Consider the following 20,514-nt stretch of genomic DNA (forward strand, 5'->3'; position numbering starts at 1 on the left):
TTAGTTCACTTTGAGTTGTTTGTACAAGTGCTACATAATCTACAAAACAGCAGGACAGTGATCTAATAGCAAGTGATAAGTGAGGGGGGGAATTGGATTATTTACTAACCAAAGTATTCAAAGATGATCACTTCTTGAAAGAAAAATCAGTCACAGTGAATGTAATTTAAAAATTTTGTCCTGTGGCACCTTAGAGACTAACAAAAATATCTTCCCATGGTGTTTTTCCTATAACTCCCATCGTGGTATCAAAGAGCACTCTTTAATAAAAGTTCAACATTGAGCATATAAAGTGAAACAAATGCAACTTATGTACAATATTTGAAAAAATGTAGGCTTACTGAAATGAAAACTCAAAGTTTTGTTTCTCTTGCACTAGTTGAAAACTCTTCTAACAATCAATGTATATAGTACAGTTCTGCAGTTACAGTTTGTAATTTTGGCTGTAATACAAAACTCAATTTATTTGCTAAGATTCCGACGTGTTCAGCTCACATTTAAAGGATAATCACTAAAAACCGAACAATTCTGATCAATTCTCTTTTGCTGTGACCTGTCTCTCAACTCACTTTATGTAATTTAGTTATACACACCTCCATCCTGTTTGACACCCCTTCATTCTCCACCATCACAGTGGAGTACTTTCTCTGTACAGTTCCTCTCTTGCAAATCTTCACTCGGTGTTTTCCTGGATTGTTACTTAGTGATTATCACTAGACTTTTGACAAAAGTGCTTATTTAAAAATCTGATACTGCAATGAATTTACCTCTTCATGTACGTTTCCAGCTGGGCTTGTTAAGCATCCAGGGGGAAAACCGCTGTAAGCTCTTTGGGGCAAAAGTTGTCAATGTGCCTAGCATATTAGGGCCCTGAGTCAGGGCTACTTGGCTTTACCCATAAAACAAATCTATATATTTGAGAGAGTTCGTCTGTCTGTTCAAGAACTCCTCCTAAACGGTAAGCGCTAGAAGGACCACCGGGTTTGGTAGGCAGCTTCCTCTTACTATCACTTAAAGCAAAGTCAGGGTTTGGTTGTACCAAGAAAATGGGATGTGCGTGGAATGGAATCGCTTTGCATAAGTCACCAGACCGGTGACAGGCTAGCTAGGAGCATGTCTCCCTCCCCCAATCCAGGACTGCCTCTGCCCTCCGCCTCCTGCCCTCCTATTTGATTTCAAGACTAACAGGTCATTTTGGGAAAGAGTGGGATTGTGACATCAGATATAGTTTGGCCAATGAACATACAGTTGACCAGCAAATTTGCCTACTGCAAACTGGTTGTGAGATCATTAGAAAAAGCTTTCCTCTCCACATGGTAACACAAGTAAGCCAGCCATCAGGTATAGTAACCCTGTTTAAGATGCTGAAAATTGATAGTCACGCGTTTATGGAATGTTGCCCTCTGTTCATGCTTAGGAAAGCAGGGACTTTACCTGGCAGTGAGACTGCTGCTAATCTATGAAATACTAATTATCCTTTTTCTGGTGCGTAGTGCAATGTGAGGTACAGTAAACTTCCAATAATCCGGCACCTTTAGGACCCAGGGGGTGCCGGATTATCAGATTTGCCGGACTATCAGAAGGGGGGGCTATGAAGGGGGTGGGGTGGGGTGAGGGGGGATGCCACCCCAGACCCCTCATAACCCCCCCCCTTCCAATAGTCCGGCTCTGCCCCAGGCATCTGTGATTCAGCCGCTGCTGGTCAGTTTCAGCAGCGGCTGAATGAGGGCCGCCTAAGGCAGAGCAGCTGGAGCGCTGCTGGGTTGGTCCGGTAGCGCCGCCCCTTGGCGCCACTGGACCAACCCGACAACCCCCCAGCTGCTCTGCCCCAGGCTTCCTGGAGTCAGCCGCTGGTCAGTTTCAGTAGCTGCTGAATCCAGATGCCTGGGACGGAGCAGCTGCAGTGCTGCCAGGTTTGGTAGCGCTAACCCTTGGCTCTGCGAGACCAACCTGGCAGCACCCCAGCTGCTCTGTCCCAGGTGTACCCAAGTCAGCTGCTGCTGAAACTGATCAGAGGCTGATTCCAGGAAGCCGGGGCAGAGCATCTCTGCCTCCGGCTTCCTGGAGTCAGCCGCTGGTCAGTTTCAGCAGCGGCTGAATCGGGGACAGCTGGGGTGCTGCCGGTTTGGGTCCTGCAGCCCCGAGGGGCAGCGCTACGGGACCAACCCGGCAGCACTCCAGCTGCTCTGTCCCAGGCTTCCCCGATTCAGCTGCTGGTCAGTTTTAGCAGCGGCTGAATCGGGGAAGTGGGGGCAGAGCAGCTCCAATGGTCCGGCTGCCTGGAGCACTTCCAGGTTCCTGTTGGTGCAGGACTATCAGGAGTGCCGGACCATCAAGAGTTTTACTGTATTCCTTTTCAGGTCTATATGTGGTCCGAGAAGTATGAATCTGTCCCAACCACCCTTGTTAGGAGAGAGTATTTTAGAATCATAGAACCATAGAGCTGGAAGAGACCTCAGAAGGTCATCAAGTCCAGCTTCCTGCTCTAGGCAGGACCAATCCCAACTAAATCAACCCACCCAGGACTGTCAAGCCGAGACTTAAACACCTCTAGGGATGGAGACTCCACTACTTCCCTAGGGAACCCATTCCAGTGCTTCACCACTCTCCTAGTGAAATAGTTTTTCCTAATATCCAACCTCGACCTCTCCCACCACAACTTGAGACCATTGTTCCTTGTCCTGCCATTCTCTCCCCTCCTTTGCCTGTGCAGGCAGGGTAGCCTAGTGTTTTCACCTTGTCGGAGGCCCTGAAGGCAGAACTTTGGGCTCTTAATTGTCTCACGCACTATTTAAATGATTTCTTTAAAGAGATGCTGCCAAAATTAAAGCTGGTCAGAGGTGACAAAGCAGATTTTCAGACAAGTGGCCTGAGGGGCAAGTGAGAGGTTTATAGACAGGGCTCGCCAGCTGCGCAGTTCGGCGCACTGTGCGGCTGTGCCAGCTTGTAATCTACTCACCACGAGCAAGTAGATTACACTAATTGTCGAGCCCTGGTTATAGAGATGCAGAAAAATGGTACAGACTGAGAAGGTAAAATCTGCTCTCCCTGGCTGACTTCTCTCCTCCTGAAAATAGGGGGATGCCAGGAAGCTGAAAGGCAGCAATTTGAAAATGGATAGCTTTAAGCAAAACAATCTGTGCTACTCTCCCACAAGATAGCCCAAGAGCTTATGGGGATGTGACACATGCGTGACAGGAGCAAGGATTTTTTTTAAAGGGAAGGGGGGTGGCAGAGAGGTGGTGTGCCTCCAGCTATGAGCCAACCGTCACCTGAAGAAGTTAGTAAAACTTCCCGGTGGTGGTTCCAAGTTTTCATATCACCTGGATTCGAGCCTGTTCCTGGACAGTGATGAGATCCCATGTGGGATGAGCTCCTGTCTGGACTGGACTGGCAATTGCTCTTTGTTTTGCCTCTTGAGAAGGGTGCACAAACTATAGATTAGGTGTGGCCAACGCACAAACTATAGATTAGGTGTGGCCAACTCAAGCCTGCGAAGGAACCACCGTTTACCAATGTACATTGCCAGAGGGCTACAGTAATTTGTCAGCAGTCCCCATCAGGTGCCTCCTCTCCTGTCTGCAGCATTTTTCGCCAATCAGCACCTCCTTTTCCTTCCCCGGCCCCTTGCCCACTGATGTCAGCTGTTTCATGGCACTCAGGAGGCTCTGTGGGGGAGGGAAGGAACGAGGGCGGTCTTGGAGGAGGAGGTAGAGCCAGGAGTTGAGCACTGGAAAGTTAGCACCTGTAGCTGCAGCCCTGGGGTTGGTGTCTGAGCAAGGAGCCACATTAATTTCAAAAGAGCCACCGATGACTCTAGAGCCACATGTTGGCCACCCCTGGTACAGATAATCCATGTGTTGCACCTCCAGTGCCATGGCTAACTCACAGGAAAAAAACACATGGCAATGACCAATTTTTTGATCCTCTTGTGGAAGGTTTCACATGATCTTATTTTGCTCTTTGCAAGACTTCTGATCCTTTATTGAATAAACTTCTATCTGAACTGCTTACCAAGGAGTGGGTTATGTCTACACGATGCTAAGTCCCTGCAGGTGTGGTGCAGGCGGCGGCTTGGGCTTGCTGGGCAGGCTTGGATTCTGGCAACCAACCCATCCGGTAATGTTGACGTTGCGATTTTTGGGTGCTCACTGTGCTTGAACTGGCTTGGGACCCACAGAATCTTCGTTTTCTCTGTACCCAGAAACCTTGTCCTGGGCGTCCCTCACGCGCCATGTAACAAACCACTTGTCATTCTAGCCACACTGAAGTCTGGCAGGAAGAGATGGAGTTGGAGCTGCTAGAGGAGACCCCTGTGTGCTCCCCGTCTGAGCCAGTACACTGGCAGTTCCTGACTCTCCTGGACGCTGTGGGCAGGCGGAATGGACAGGTGCTAGTCATGGAGATGGACGATGTCCATGAGTCAGTCCCCCTTGTGCAGCTGGACTTTGCCCAGGAACTCTTCAGAGGGATTGACCTAAAGGCCAAACTCCACCAGAAGGAGCAAATCAAGGAGGAAGAGCCGGAGATGGAACCACAGCTGGTCTTCATGCTGTGGCAAGCCGCCACCCTGAGGCAGCTCATGCAGTGGGAACACCTGGATGAAACACTCTGGAATTTAAGGAATCTCTTTCCCTGCATGCCAGCTGCTCTGGTCCTGGTGATGATCCAGCCGGACCTGCAGCACCAGCCGATGGAACCAGAACAGGCTGCGGGGGCACTCAGGAGAATGCAGTGCTTGCTGGATGGTGGCTTCCAGGAACTGGTGGTGGAAGCGGCAGTTTACAGCCCAGGCCAGCCAGAGGGGACACTGGAGGTCAAGAGAGCTGCCTGCCGAGCTCTGAGAGAAGTTCTGAAGGGCCAAGAAGGTACTGTAGGGGTCTGAGGTCACACAGGGCTAGTCATTGTGGGAGGGGGTCTTGCTGGGTGGTGCAGATGAGAAGAGGCAGGTGTGTGGAAGGAGATGCGGAAGCATGAGCTGGGTGTAGAGATCAAAGCAGAGCCAGGAGTGGGGGGTGAACCAGAAGGATATATAAACCAGAGACGTGCCATAGAGCAGTGTTTCTTAAACTTTTGAAGACCGAGGAACACCGAACAATTTTTTTTATGGGGAACACCAAGAATTTTTTGTTGAGCCAAAAAAAAAAAAAAAATGGGGGAGGGGATTGGGGGAAAGTTATTCGAAAAAAAAGGTCGCCTGCCCCTTTAAGGGGAGCCATTTTGAATTCTGTTCTCCGTGGCACACCTCCGACTGCCTCGTGGCACACCGGTGTGCTGCAGAACAGTTTAAGAAACACTGGCATATAGAGGGTGGAGCTGAGCCCCGGAGCTATTTGGGAGGCTGGGATGGGATGGGGGCACATGATCAGGAAATTAGAATGGGGAAGGGGTACAGCGGCGTCCCTTTTTACAAGCCATGGAGATGGCGGGCCTTCAGGGTAGTGCATTAGGAGCTGCTCTTTACCTCGAGCGCTCTGGCTCAGAGCCCTGTAGATTGGCTGCTCCCTGTTGCCCGTAGCTATGGGAAGCTGAGCCCATGTGCTCAAGCGGGAGGAGGCATCTGCATGGGAGCTCTGAGGAGAACACCTTCGCCCGGGGCCATCCAGTATGTCCCTGTGTCTTGGGGGATCTCTGGTGGTGTCAGTAAATGTTTCAGCCTTTTACTAGCAGGGCAACCTGCCCCAGGAGGCATCTTAGGTCCATGCCATGGAAGCCTGGAGGTTGGGTGGCATTTGAGCAAGTCGGGGTGGATGGTCAGTCATTGCCCATTCGGTGGGAGAAGCTGGGTACTGTCATAAACCAGGATGGAGGCAGACAGACCTGGGAATGGGAGCCGGAGTCACAAGCTAGAAAGAGAGAGGCAGAGTGGGGGGTGTCCCAGCAAGGATCTGGCCCGGAGGGCAGGAGGAACGTAGGGCACCGAAGTCAGCTGAGAAGGCAGGTTCCCCTTTGCATGCTCAGGACTCACCTAGTAGCTCGGACAGCCCCTGTGTCTTGTCTCCTCCTGGTGTAAACAGTGAGTTAGCCCCTCTGAGAGGCTGGGCGTCTCCTACAGCGGGGAGCTTCACGGCAGGGGCCTGTGGTGAGCGAGGATCCCAGCAAGCTGCCGAGTGGTGGTGGCAGGCAAAAGATGGCCTGGGTTGGAGACTTGTCTTCTCACACAGGTGCCCAGTTGGTTTGAGTGGTGAGAGTCCCTTGTGTTCCCTTCGCCTGGCTGGATCCCCTCCGTGGCCCCTCTGAGTTGGCTAGTGGCAGCGCGCTCTGGGGAGAGCCGGCAGGACGGGCTGTACCGTGGTGTCCTCCCCTGCGGAGGAATGACACAGGCTCCTTGACGCTCCCAGCAAACCAACCGCATTGACGTTGTGTCTCCCCTCCCCCCCAGGAATGACTCCCCAAGATCCCGTTACCATCCGACTCAGCTTGGGGGTGTGCAACGCAGGCTATGAAAGACGGTACGAGGACAGGCTCCCCTAGGCCACACAGCAATGTGCCTAGCAGGTGGGTGACTCTCATCCCTTCCAGCAGCCTCCCTTCATAGCAGCCTCCCCCTGCTGCTACTGCACGGGTACACCTGTTTCACGGACTGCTTGGGGGGCGGAGGGGGGGGAGTGCTCCAAGCAGGCCAACTCCTGCATGTGCATCCGCCTGAGTCTCCCTCCCCACTCCCAAAGCTCTCCTGGCATGACGTCTGGGAATTCCCCCTCCTCCCTGCCTGGGACTCCAAGCCAGCTGTGCGGGGCTGGAGGAAGGTGGATGGGGGGCAGTGATGTGAGGAGCTGGCGCTATACAAAACCCTCAGACAGAGAGATGTTGAGAGCCGTGATTCCCAAAGGTCGGGTCGCGACCCAGTCCTGGGGTGCCGAATGTGGATCCCTGGGTCGGCAGCCAGAGCTCAAGGGAGCAGGGGGATTCTGCAAAGGGGAGGGGTGTTCCCCAGCAGCGTCCGGGGAGCTCCGCAGTGGGGGAGGGGAGTTGCCTGGAAGCAAGGAAGGGGAGCCCTGCAAGGAAGAGGCTTTCCCGGCAGCCACGTGGGGGACGCTCTAAATCGATACCGTTTATTGGGCTTTTCCCCAACTGGGTCACAAGAAAAAAAGTTTGAAAACCCTCTGCTTTCTAGGACACTCCCCTTCCCCCTCCCCCATCCTGCGCAAATCCCTGCAGTGCCTCCTATCCACACTACGGGCAGAGGTGCAAGTAACTTACCTTTCTTACAGGTACTGTTGGGTTGTACCCGGGGGGAGGTTCATGGCAGCCTGAAGGAAGTCCCTGCAGCCCAGCTGGGAGCGTGTCCTGGCCAGCTCCTTGCTGCCTAAGCAGCGCACCCGGGCGCAGTGTCTTCCTTTCACCTCTGCCCACGGGGATGGGATAGCAGAGCCTGCCGGGGAACCAGCTAGCCGCTAGCTTCTGAGCATGCACGAACCCCATATTCTCAGCAGCGAGAGCTGCTGCTCCAGCAACCCAGCCCTTGTCCTTTTCTTCCCGTTAGTTCACCGTATTTGTGTTGCCATTGTCCCTTGGCGCGCTAGCTAGTGCTCAGGGCCACTTGTTAGAGCCCTGTGCGGGCACAATATTTGCATCTGCAAAGATGATCTGTGACTCTCTGCGGGTACCTGCAGATTTGCAGAGCTCTGCTGCTTGCAGCCAACAGCAACCTTAGCCTTGTTTGTGACGCTGCAGGCGAGGGGCCTAATCCAGCCCCCTCCCAAGTCAATGCCAGCTCCTCCAAGGACCTCAGAGGATTTTGCATCAGATCTGTGGTCCACTCCATCCTTGTGCAACCGCAGAATTGTGATGAGTAGGGTGCAGCTGCGGTGCAGGGGGGCAGGTGGGAGATAAAGGTCTGAAAAGCTGTGGCCGCCTAGCAGCCGATCTGGTGAGATACGGGTGTCCTAGTTGGTGGAGATCTTGCGCCATGATACGTGACACTAAATCAGTTGTGCAGGGTTCTTATGGAACGTAGCGCACCCACAGTTCAGGCGTTGGAACTCCCTGTTCCAAGTAAAACAAGCTGGTTTTTCGTAAAAGGGATGCAAATTAGACCGATTGAAATTGCAAATGAAGCGGGGATTTATTTTAAGAGGGATAAGGGATCTTTTGGAAAAGGCTTTATTTTCCGAAAGATCAGCATCTAGACCGGCGCTTTTTTCCGGCAAAGCTCCAAGCCGGAAAAAAGCGGCAGCCATTTTTATGCTAATGAAGCGGGGGGGGATTTAAATCCCCGCTTCATTTGCAATTGCGATAGGTCTCATTTGCATCCCTTTTACGAAAAAGGGATGCAGTCTAGACACAGCCGCTGTGTTGAGCGCATTGAAGTGTACGCTACCTCCAGCCCTGCCGACTGGGGGCACCCAATGATTCTAAAGAGCCTGGGGCTCTCAGCTGCTGCTTCTGCGGTCGCTGCCCTGAGCACTTTAAAATCACTGCTGAAGCACGCGCCAGAGCTGTGCGCCGTGCACTCGGCCGGCTCTGAGGGCCGGTGGCAGAAAGGGGGGCACTGGGTCATCTAGGTGATGCTGAGGGCTGTCTGTCCCAGCCCCTCCCCTTTTGCTCTAGGTCCTACCCCTTCAAGGGTGCGCACCCAGGGACCCAGTGAGCTTGTCCTCTCCCCTGACTCCCTTGCTGTGGAGTTTAGCATCATAGAAAAAAACAGATTTTACCACATGCACAGTAATCATGTCAGATAGATTCTTGGAGGGACATGACATGCCAGGGTTTGGTATAATCTGATGGAGAATGTCCCTGGGAGATTTTTATAGTCAAGGCTGATTTGTGGGAGGCTGGTAGTTGGAATCTAGTATCAAGCCCCCCCCACTGAATAGCTGCCTCCTCACTGGTATATTATCTGATTAGCGCTGGCTGGGAAACTTTCCCCTTCCCCTGAAAATGCAGTAACTCCAGATACTGTCCCATTCTGCACTGGAACAAAACTGAGCCCTTAGTCTGAATAAGTTTTCTCCCCCCCCTCAAAAAAAAGAGAGAGAGAGAGAAAAACCTACACAAACACCCATTCCTGTCCTGGAGTAGCCAGTCATCTGGGATGTGGGAACCCAAATACAGATCAAAGACTGGAACGTGGGGAGTGCCCCAAGCCTCTGCCAGTTGGCTATTCTGGGATCTCTGGGCGGGTTTTTTGTGAAAACTTCCAAAAAAACATTTAACTGAAAAATTCCCCACTGGCTCGATTTATGATTAAGTGCTGATTAACTTGACAACAGCTGGACTGCTGGTGGGGCGATGCTGCCATCTATCGTGCTGCATAATAGTGTCTCATTAGTCCTTGTCTCCCCTTTCTGTCTGTATCCATCTGTTGTCTTTTCTCATATTTGGATTATACGTTCTTCAGGGCAAGGAGAACGTGTTCCATGTTTGTGCAGTACCTGGTGCAATGTGGTTCTAGCTCATCCCTGGGTATTGTAGTTATATCATTTTTAAAAACAAATTATGCAGTTTTGCATTACAGACTTAATGTCTTGGCTTTTTTTTTTTTTAACAGCTCCTGTATCCATCTGAACTGCCACCTAAAAAATAGAACAAAAAAAAAAAACTCCTATTCAACCACAACCCCCACACATTAAAAGTTGGGGTTTATTCTCTGCATGCCTGTGGGTATGAATAAACTTCAAACCATTTATTGCTTATTTATAGTGTGAGGAGCAGGTTAAAGGACTTGGGGTTGCCCCGGGCCTCTTTAAAAACCCTCCCTGATGGAGAGGGGAGAGAGAGAAGGAGCAGAGAGGAGAAAAACAAGGAGTGTTAAGGAGACTCAGCATGGAGGAGCAGGTGGAATCACCAGCCCTGCTAAAGGATACAGGGGAAGGTGAGGAGTTGAGCAGGCAGTGTTGAAGGGCTCCCTTCCCCCCCCCCCCCACCCCGCCCTTCGGGGCAAGAAGAGGGCTATCTGGTCAGCCGTGACTGGCCCAGGGCTTCAGCCCAGTACAACATCCTTTATGCTAAGGGCCAGGAAGGCCCAGGAACAAAAACTCTGCAGGTGAGGGCCCTGCTGCAGCCCTCAAAGGGTGGGACAGTAGACCGAACAGTGGTCAGGGTCTCAGGAGGGAGACTGACCCTGCCACAATAGCAGGACAGACAAAACCTGTGGGCACAGTTTCCATGTGAGGAATTATGTAATGACATTGGACTTTATATTTACAGCCGTTTCAATATTTATTTTAAACCCTTGCCATCAAAAATGTCATTTAAAAAAAATATTTCACAGACAAAGAAAAGATTATTTTTAGGTACATTATTCTGTCTGTTTTAAGCTCATGAATGCTTTAGTCTGGAATCTACGTCTACACAGCAAAAACAAACCATGGGGGCAAGTCTGAGAGCCTGGGTCAGCTGCTTTGGGCTTGAGCTCTGGAGCTAAAATTGCGGTATGGACCGATGTTCCCTCTAATCTTTTCTATCCATGTGTGGAATAAATGTTTGTGCACCGAGGAGTGTGTGTGCGCGTGCATGGTAAGATGAGGGCGTGAAACAAAAGCCCAGGTAGCATAAGCTGGATGAGGGGCCTGAGGTCTAGATAGCAAGGTCTAAGACTTGGCTAATATAGAGTTCTGCTGTGAGCGAGTGGCAGGCCCTGCTCACAGAAGTTGGCAAGAATAGGGCTGATGTTAGAGAAATACTCAGACCTCAGCGGTGCTAGGCACAGGCTGTAAGCACATTCCAGAGGGGTTGTAACAGGACACCTTGGCCATGTCTACACTGCGCTGGAGTTTTGCGCAAGAAATATGCAAATGAAGCTAAGTATGGAATATTGCCGAACCTCATTTGCATAATTAATAAGCGGCTGCTTTTTGCGCAAGAGGCTTTTGTGCAAAAAGGAGCCGTCTATACGGCTCCTTGTGCAAAACCCCCCTCTTGCGCAAGAGCTGTTCTTCCAGGGGGGAAAAAAGCGAAGAAACATCTCGGTACCAACACAACCCCACAGATAACAAGAGCAAACCAACTCCGGTTCAAACAGGGTCCGAATTGACAGCATGATGGATAGTTATTGAACTAGGATGCTGAGATGGGTAATACAATTTATATCGATGACATGATTGGTCAATAAAGGAAAGTGCTGGGTGTGACGTAGTGGGGACTGTATTCACTGTTTGCTTTGGGGGGGGGGGTGTTCAGCGCCCAGCTGGAGATGGAATCTTTGGTGGAGAACTCATGAGCGATGGCATGTAGGGAATGGAGTTGGGACACCCCCCCACCCCACCCCACCCCCTGCAGACAGGGGCTGTTGCCGGAGCAGCCTCTGCCCATGGCAACCTTGGGCCAGCTATGGGGGGAGGCTGCTTTGCGGTAGCCTCACCTGCCTCCATCCCATGCTACCTGCCTCTGATAGAGGCAGCAACAAGGGGGAGGCTGGTGGCACGGCAGAGGTGATGCTGGGCGGGGGGGGGGCGGTTTTTAAGCCCGCACCCCCCAGCACTGGCTCCTGCTTCTCACCTCACCCTTCCTGCCTCTGATCCATAGGCAGCAAAGGGGGAGGGAATGCAAGTAGTCAAGTCAACTAGGCGTATCAGGTAGTCGAACAGTCGCTTACATCCCTAAATTGAACCTCCCCTCCCCGTGTAAGGTAAAGGGTGGTAACTAGGCAACAGAGTGGCAACCTGATATGTGAGAGGGAGGTGTAACTTGTTTGTGCCTGTGTGTAGAAGGGTGCCCTGAAGAGTGGTCTTTGGCTGATGGGGGGGGGGAGGGGAGACAATGCTGGATCCATAGTATTGACTGAGTTAGTCCATTGTCATGACGTACATATGCATCCTGGCGCAGCGGCAAGTTTACTCGCTGACAGCTATTACTGTACGTCGCTTGGCAATAAACCTGGCCTGGTGCTTTTGATCCGTACCTGATTTGTGTTCTCTAGGGGCTCTCTCGGTGTCTGCATTGTTGACTAATTGTGCATGGTTAACACAGTAGACAGAGGAGCGCGCACACACACAGCTCAAAGTTTATTGTCGTTGATGGAGCAGAAGACCTGTCAGGAACCCATCAGGCACACCTGATGGACTGAGAACGTGCACCACTAGTAGAAACAAACACCTAGCTAAGGGCTTTCTGCTAATCAGCTGGGCTGTGTTGAAATCTGTCTTGCAACTTGCCCAGCTGCAAAGCCCAGCTCATGCAAAACCTCCACACGTCTATTTTTAGCCCCAGTGTACAACCCCAGAATCTGTTGATCTGGGCTCTGAGATTTGCTACCATGGTTTTTTGGTGGTCTTGGTCTGGCTTAGGTTTTTTGCGGGGGAGGGGTTATTTGTGGTTTTTTTGGCAGGGAGGGAGGTGGTTTGTGTGTTAGATTTTTTTTATTTTATTTTATTTTGGTTTTGTACCCTGCATGTTTTGTAATGCATCTAGAACAGTTCTGGAAACTGCGCAAAAGAAACCTTGGTAACTTTAAAGAAAACTCTCTGGCCTGCAGTAGCACAGATTGTGATTTGCTTCCAAGGTTGGTTTGTATTTTAAAGGAATTATTCAACGTTTTTTAGGTACGGGAGGGTGTGGACTGCCAGCTCATAACACCTACCCCCTGGCATTCCTCACCTACCCCCTGGCATTCCTCCCTCACAAGTCAAGCGCCCAACAATCATGAGATGGGCTTAAAAAGTGGTAGTTTTAAACACCCAGGTACCTACTGCCTAAAGTCACCCTGCAGGCCGGTGGCAGAGTCAGGTGACCACAGCGAAGCATCGCTGTGGCCTAGGCTTTGCGGTATAAGTTCAGCTCTGGACCGTAGAGCAGCGGAAGCACCAGAGGGGAAGAGGTCACAGGCCAGGGGGCAATGTGGAAGAATGCACAGAGACGGCTGAGAGAAGCTGGCGGATGATGTTGGCAAGGCTGCCACCTCGGACGTGGTGATGGGCCAGGTAAGCGGGGTAAGGCAGAGCTCTGCAGGTGGCAAGGAGAAGCTTGAATGATGAGAAATGATGGGGGAGGGGAGTCAGGGGACTGGTTCAGACAGCTGATTAGCAGACGCATTCTGTGGGGGCAGGTGGGTGTCTGGGAGGCCAGAGAGAAAGGGGGGGGCAGTGGGTGATGGGTGGGGGCGAGCCAATAGGAATCGTCCCTCTCTTAACGGGGAGGATTCCTGCAGACCAACCATTTCCAGGACGCTGGGAGCGGGTCAGTGCTCCGACTGCTCCGCGCGGTTTTCCAGCCCGGGCGAAGGCACAATCCCAGGCTGAGAGCTGCAATGAGAGCACGGGTTCCCAACCTGTGGTCCGTGGACCCCTGGTGGTCTGCGATGGTACTGCAGGGGGGCCGTAGAACGTTTAAAAGGAAGAACCGGGCCCAATCCTTATGTTTCTTTTCCCTTTTTCCCCCCCTCCCTCAGGCAGAGGGATCCGTGAAGTTGTAATAGATTGCAACGGGGACCGCATGCTGGAAGAGATTGGGAACCACTGGGCTAGAGCATTCCTGCTAGGTTTCTTTTCCCTGTTCGCCTCCCCGCTGGGATCCAAAGGAGGAATGTGTCCAGAAGCCTAGGCAGCCCCAGCTTAATCTGCCTCCAAACAAACCCTTGCTACATCCCTCCCCCCATCTCTCCTGCGCTGGGTACTGAGCCCTCAGGGCAAGGGGCAGCGCCCCCCATCCTTAGCATGTAGTGCCCTCAATTCCAGGCACTCTCTCAGCCAGGGTCCCGCTTACGGCCCCTTATCACCAGGCCGGTGTGTTCCAAAGCTGCTTTTTTGGCCAGGGATGGGTGTCTGCCAGATCCTGCGAGGCAGCGTTCTGTGAGGTGAACAGGTCCCTCCCCAATGGGCCATGGGCGAACCTAGGGCTAAGGAAGACAAGCCCTGCCCCTTTTGTCTGAGACCCCGCCCATTGCCCCTGTGGAAACCAAGTCTCCCCCCTTCCCCCCCCACTGTAGGAGGCTCTGGAAGGCTGGAGGCAATGTGTGGGCAGGGGTGGCCTGGCAGTTTAGGAAGACATTGCATTCCCCTGACTCTACTACTCACCACCTGTGTCCCTCCCTGTTCTGGCTTTCTCCTCCGGCCACAGGCAATGCAAGAATCAATGGGGCAGGGGCACTGTGAGGTCACAGCCCAGCGGGCTGAACTCCATCTCCATTTACCCCTCAGCTTTCACCAGGAACTCGGGGAGAAGTTGAGGCAGAGATGGAGGCCAATGGGATTCTCCAGGAAGAAAGCAGGAGGATGGGTGCTGGTGCTGGGGGTGATGGGAGGAGTTGCATTTGGCACTGCATGCTGCAGCACGGCCACTGGTATCAAGCCGTGGAGGGGGAGAGACGCAAGTCTCCTCCATCACGTCCCTAGAGAAGCGAGAGGGACGTTCCCTGCACTGGGCTAGTGATCGCCATGAGTTCAGCTCTCACCTCTGCTGTCTGGTTTCCCCCTTACAGATGGAGGCCAGGTGCCTAAGTCTGAGCTCCTGCTCCATGTCCCAATGAACAGCGAGATGACATGCGGTCACAGCAAGCACGCTCAGGCATAAACCCATGTAGACTCAGGGTAACGTGGGAGATCCACATCTTAGCTGCTCCAGTGCACTGCCTTTCAGGTAGGACAGGCAGTTTCTAACCAATAAGCCACCCTCTTCTCCCTAAGCCAGCGCTGGGCCCCAGGGTTCCTCATGTCTCCAGTGATCCAGGTGTCGATCACCCAGTTGTCGCCCCCTGAAAGAGTGTGTTGAGTCCTCCTTGAGTTGGTGAACTCAAGAGTTCTAAGCTAGGGGTGTGACCGGCCAAGCTTCCAGTCTGCCTGTTGACTTGTGTGAGAGGAAGTTACGTTTCTATGTGACAGATTTTAATGTTTCGATTTTGTTTGTGTGGGAAAGCAACTCGCTTGTTTTAATTGGTACGCTGTGCAAACAGCCTGGCACGGCAGAACTATTATAATCTGTACACGAGGGCTTGACTGGTGGGAAATACAGGGGTTCCCCATTTCAGTCCTTTGTCTTCTCCTCCTGTCCCTCTCTGACCCAGAGTTCCCATCCACTGAAGTACATCCAGTCCTGTACAACAATAACCACCACCCTGACATGTTGCACCTCCATATTCTTTATGGAAATAGGTTTTTGAATATGAATATGCATCACTCAAATAGGCTTTATGCAAAATGGGGCATGTAACCTGTCATTATAATCCGCTGACTGTGTATATTCTATTCGTGTGCATATATCTCTCTTGTCTGTGAAGTTAGTGTATCAATTCTTCTATGTCCGTTGCGTCTGGGTCTGATTTGCCTGTGCCAACCTCGAGCTCACATGGGTTTCTCTTTCTGTTTCATGCTTTGAGGTTAGATTTTTCTCATTCATACTGGCTACGTCTAGACTGGCATGATTTTCCAGAAATGCTTTTAACGGAAAAGTTTTCCGTTAAAAGCATTTTCGGAAAAGAGCGTCTAGATTGGCACGGACGCTTTTCCGCAAAAGTACTTTTTGTGGAAGAGCGTCCGTGCCAATCTAGACACGCTTTTGCGCAAAAAAAGCCCTGATCGCCATTTTCGCGATTGGGGCTTTTTTGCGCAAAAAAATCTGAGCTGTCTACACTGGCCCTTTCGTGCAAAAGTTTTGTGCAAAAGGGACTTTTGCCCAACGGGAGCAGCATAGTATTTCCGCAAAAATCACTGATTTCTTACAGTAGGAAGTCAGTGCTTTTGTGGAAATTCAAGCAGCCAGTGTAGACAGCTGGCAAGTTTTTCTGGAAAAGTGGCTGATTTTCTGGGAAAAACTGGCCAGTGTAGACACAGCCACTCCGAGTGCCCACCACAGCCACATGCATCGCCTGCGTTCTCCCAGGGAACTCTCTCTCCACAACTAAATGAGGCTTTTCAGCCTATGAGACCGCAGGATTTGGGGGCTGTTGTGCTGAGCATAGTGATATACAAAGTGACTTGGACACAAACAGCTGTGGAATCAGACAACACACAACACTAGGATCTGATTAATCCCAGGATCCTTTTTATTTCAAAAGTTTGTTCCATTTTTGTGACTCTGTGTTCCCTTCTTTCTCCCAGCTGGTGGACCTTGATAAACATTTTAATGCTCTTCAATAGCAACACACAGGCACCTGGAAATGGTGGGCTTTCAAGTGGCTCTTTTCAGCTCTTGGAATCCTGCTGTACAAATGGAGAGTCAAACGGCTGCTGTGACTTTCTTGGAACTCGTGTGTGTTTTGGAGGAGCAGGAATAGTAGCAGAGGCGTTAGGACCAGATTGTGTGTCCAACGACATTAATGGAAAGACTGTCCTTAGGATTTATGGGGTCCTGTGCAGTATTATTTATCTGGTGCCCCTATGGCTGATGGCAGCTGGGGACAACAATGGTTTTTGAGAGATGTGATTTCATAGTCCCTCTTAAAGCACCTTTTAAGCTAAGCTCTTGTAGATTAACACAGTAAATTCAGAAACTGACCGTCTGTCCCTGGGGTAGGCAAATGCCTGTGAGATGGCTTCATCACCACTGGCCTGGCTCTTTCACAGGGTCTGTGTACTGCTCACAGGCCTGGCAGGTGTTTTCACCTTTCCGTTAGCTGGAGCCAAAGAACAGGGACAGGAAGAGGCACCGCCTGCTGAAGATCTCACCCCTTCCAGGGTGTGAAGCTGCCCACACACCTAGCTCGGGAGCCAGCATAAGCTGTCAGCCTCCCTGGCAAAAGCTACATTCCCCACCTTCTCTGTCCTGTCTCTTCCTTCCCTGAGTGCGTCTGATTTGTCCAGAGCAGAAAAGTGACGATTATTTATTCCCTGTTTAGAGCTAAACAAGAGCCGTGGCCTTTTCTTCATCACCAAGAAGCACTGTCTGATGGAATGAGAGACTTTAACCAATGTGTGTCTCCTAAAAGGGACCTGGCGAGGTTTTGCATTGCCTAGACCAGGGGTCTCCAAACTTTTCAGCCCGAGGGCCGCATTAACTATCAAACAGCAGTTCGGGGGCCGACTACACACTTGAGGTCCAAATAAAAAACAATCAAAACATGGATGTTGTTTTTAATTATTTATTTAATATTATTTTATTCAGTTATTATTTAATAACACATTGATACACTACACATGAACACCTGTATTAGTGTGAATGGTGAAATTGTTTCCTGGATGCCAAAATAGCAGACATTTCTGGCTTTGCGAATCCGTTTCTCCCGGAAGGGGGGGGGGGGCTTTTCCCCCTGCTCTCCCCTTCCTCTGCACGCTGTCCTCCCCTCCTGCTTGCCACCGCTCACTCCTTTCCCCCCCCCGGGCGGAAGGGGTCACCTTTTTAAAGTTCCCGCCAGGGTTCACGTTCCCCCGCACGTCGTCGGGCGGGCGTTACCACCACCGTCCATCCTGCCCCCTGATTGGCCGGCTGCCCTGTCAGTCTGGGCGGGGGAACGCCGCCCGTGCTAACCCCCGCCCCCTGCGCCGTTTGCCGCCGCGCGGCCGCTTGTCAGCAGAGCAGGCCGCTTCTCCTGCCCCGGCGCGGCGTGAGTACACGCCGCACACCCCTGACAGGGCCCCCCCCCGCGGCAAGAAGGGCCCGTTCGGCGGCGCCCCAGGGACGGTCTCCACGGGCCGGATGAGAGGGCCTCGCGGGCCGCATCCGGCCCGCGGGCCGTAGTTTGGAGACCCCTGGCCTAGACAGTCGGTCTCAGTGGCTGTGTTCTTTGCCTCCTGTGGATTATTTTCCTTGGGTATTTCAGTTAATAAACTTCTGACCTTTGGTATGAATTGTACGATGTGTTTGCCATGGTACTGAGTTCTCTGCATACCAAACAGTGGACTTGTTTAACACTGGACAGTGATTGGGTGTTAACACCATTAGCCCGCCTGTTCCATCTAACTGAATACAGCAGGGCCTGGGAAGGGAGCTAACAAACTTACTTTCACTTGGTCCCTAAACCTGAACTGGAATCGGGGAATTCAGGGTCCGGTCCACTTTGCCTGCTCAGGAGAGACCCAGCATGGGAATTATTGGAAACCCTGCAGATCAGTTCAGTTCTGTTCAGTGCTCCGGTTTAATCAGCACCTTGTTTCCAGTTGCTAACAAGATGGGCCTGGAACCATGGGCGATGGGTGACCCCATGGGTTTGGGAGGCAAGACCCCTAGCCTCCCCCTCCCCCCGCTGTGGCCTGCTGGCCCTTGCCCCCTCCCTGCCTCAGGTAGGGTTGCCAGGTGTCTGGTTTTGAAGCGGGTGGTCCAGTATTTAAGCTTTCTGTTTGGGAAACAAATTAAGAAATAGAACTGTCCGGTATTTTCTAACTCAGATGGAATGCGGGTTGTGGTGTCATGTCAAGTGTGTCTGGTATTTTTGTTGAAACTATCTGGCAGCCCTAGCCCCAGGGTAATGCCCTGCACTGGCCCCCGGCTCCAGAGAGCTGGCGGGTAGCACGGCCCCAGCCTCCCCTAGCTTCAGAGGGTTGGCCAACATGGATGGCTCAGGATCGGAGCTGCGCCGCCCACACCCCTGACCAGCAAGGCCCTCCCTGCAGCCGAGCCACCAGCCGCAGCACTAGATGGCTGGAGTGGCCCTAGTGTCGGGACAGTGGTCCAGCCTGTGGAATCACAGCAGCAAGCAGGGGAATGGGTGGAGCATAGGCAGGGCCCAGTGTGGGGGCAGGGGGAGCCTGGAGCCTCCTACTGAACAGATTTACTCCGGGCTATATGAAAGTCACTTGTAAAGAATAGGCTGGACTTCCCTGGTCTGGCACCCTTAGGACCTGACTGGTCCCAGACAAGGGAGTTTGCTGGCCCAGGGAAGTTCATGCCTCTGGGCTCTCGGGGAGTGCCAGCTCCCTTCCCTAGCCCCTGGGGCCTGCTGCTCATGGCCCCACCGTGGGCTCCACTCCCATAAGCTCTGTTGCCTGGCTTTGCTCTCAGCTGCCAGCAGCCTCTGCCCCTGGTGCTCTCTGGTCCAGCAACCGGAGTTCTGGACCAGGGAGGTTCAGCCTGTATCACTAACTTGGTAGCTGTTTTAAACTCTTGTTTGTTGGGTGCTAGTTCTCTTTAAAAACCAGGAGTAGGAAGAGAGAGCTGCATCGGCAATTAGCTCTTACCTTTGTTAATGAATAGAGAAATGTCAACACACACTGGCTTGGATAAAGTGGGTTATGCCCACATTTCCTACTGACATATTGAGACTGGACTATGTAAACAAAATGAGCCATAGAATTCCAGCTGAGCCTTAAAAAACACCACCCAGACACTTCCATTTTGAAAAGTGGTGGGTTTTCATTCACATAAGCTAGGTATGTGTCATTAAGCAAAAATAATCAGTAATGCTCATCCAGTTTAAGTAGGGATTGTTTTGTTTTATTAACCATAGACCTTACAACTGGAGGGGTTATTGTAATATTGGGCTCATGCCAAAGAAGGATTATTCTTTTGGCTTCATGTGATAGGGCTTTAATGGCACAGGAAAGTATTTTGCATGCTCAGGTATAATTTAATCACCTTGCGCGCGCTCTCTCTGTGTGTGTGTGTGGGGGGGGGGTGTGTGTGTGTGTGTGTGTGTGTGTGTGTGTGTGTGTGTGTGTGTGTGTGTGTGTGTGTGTGTGTGTGTGTAAAAGTAAAATCAATAAGTATAAAACCCAAACATAGAAGCCCTTCTCTATTTATCAGTCAAAGTCCAAAGCAAAGTTGTAAGGCGTGGCTCATGCCTATCAGGTCTGGGGAGTGAAGAAGGCAACCCTATCTATCATTCTTCTTTCAACAACAAGGCTCTTTCCAAAGATCTTTCCTTCCTGACTCCCTGCTGGATTAAGTTCTCAACTTCTTACAGTCCCTTTGTAGGTGCTGGGGAGGGAAAGAATAAATCTCCCCTCCCCCGCAGCTCCAGCCTTAAATAGAGTCTATATCCACCCCCTATTATATGCTTCATCCAAAAGAAAAGTATAATAAATTAGGTATTAGTTCCTTGAATCTAATTATGAGAAGTAAAATGCAGAGAACCCCAGCTACCGGGCTGTTGCCTATGATCCTTCCTTGTTGTTTTCAGAGTCATAGGATTACAGAGAGAATGCCTCTAAACCAGATTAGATAAAGGGTGATTGGCAAGACTTGAAATAAATGAAAACAAGTCCTTGCAAACGCTAACTAAAGGTCACACTTCCTGTTAGATGGTATCTAGCTGTATGGCTTTAGTCCAGGGCCAGGTCTCTCCAGAAGTGTGTTATCTTGCGGTCAGTGAAATAGGTGAACATACAGCCTTAGGACATCAGAAGGTGACCCGAGTGAAGAGTCTCCCGGCTTTATCCGTGATTGTCAATTATTAACCTACTTTCACCAGTCACGGGGCTGTGGCTCACCTGCACCCTTGCTTCAGCCCGGGCTCTGTGGCAACCTGGAATGATGCCGGCTCAGCCGGCAAGCAGCCAGACAGTTAACAGTCCTTCCTTTGCTGGACATGTCATGGGACTCCACTGGTGATATCATTGCCATTCCCCAAACTTGCTGTGATTCCTGGAGCTTTCGTGCCTGGTGTTTAAACTGCTGATTCTTTCACCCCGGGAGCCGTGCCCTCAAAAGGGCTTTGCCAGCAGGGTGGTGGGAATGTATGGGTGTATTGTTGTGTATTTGTTCTTC

At 51.4% G+C, this 20,514-nt stretch overlaps 1 protein-coding gene across 2 annotated transcripts; it reads left to right on the forward strand.

The window, feature by feature from the left end:
• Nucleotides 1-86: 86 nt before the first annotated feature.
• LOC112547425 (uncharacterized protein C2orf72 homolog) lies at nt 87-17,195 on the forward strand. Of its 2 annotated transcripts, XM_075938189.2 has the most exons (4): nt 87-1,341; nt 4,261-4,868; nt 6,383-6,498; nt 9,494-9,638. In XM_075938189.2, the coding sequence occupies exons 2-3, from the start codon at nt 4,286-4,288 to the stop codon at nt 6,472-6,474; spliced, it is 675 nt and encodes a 224-aa protein (XP_075794304.1). In that variant the 5' UTR covers nt 87-1,341; nt 4,261-4,285; the 3' UTR covers nt 6,475-6,498; nt 9,494-9,638. The 2 variants fall into 2 exon arrangements, with proteins under 2 accessions (XP_075794304.1, XP_075794305.1); XM_075938190.2 differs by lacking the exons at nt 87-1,341; nt 9,494-9,638 and adding an exon at nt 16,712-17,195 and having other exon boundaries at nt 2,225-4,868.
• Nucleotides 17,196-20,514: the final 3,319 nt, after the last annotated feature.

This window comes from Pelodiscus sinensis, chromosome 10 (assembly GCF_052426305.1).
Source record: "Pelodiscus sinensis isolate ZL-2025 chromosome 10, ASM5242630v1, whole genome shotgun sequence".
In the NCBI taxonomy this organism is placed as follows: Eukaryota; Metazoa; Chordata; order Testudines; family Trionychidae; genus Pelodiscus; species Pelodiscus sinensis.

Excerpts from the sequence above, each read along its gene's own strand:
- LOC112547425 (XM_075938189.2), top strand. The coding sequence starts at position 4,286 with ATGGAGTTGGAGCTGCTAGAGGAGACCCCTGTGTGCTCCCCGTCTGAG. Across the intron at positions 4,869-6,382 it reads AGTTCTGAAGGGCCAAGAAG|GAATGACTCCCCAAGATCCC; the intron begins GTACTGTAGGGG and ends CCTCCCCCCCAG.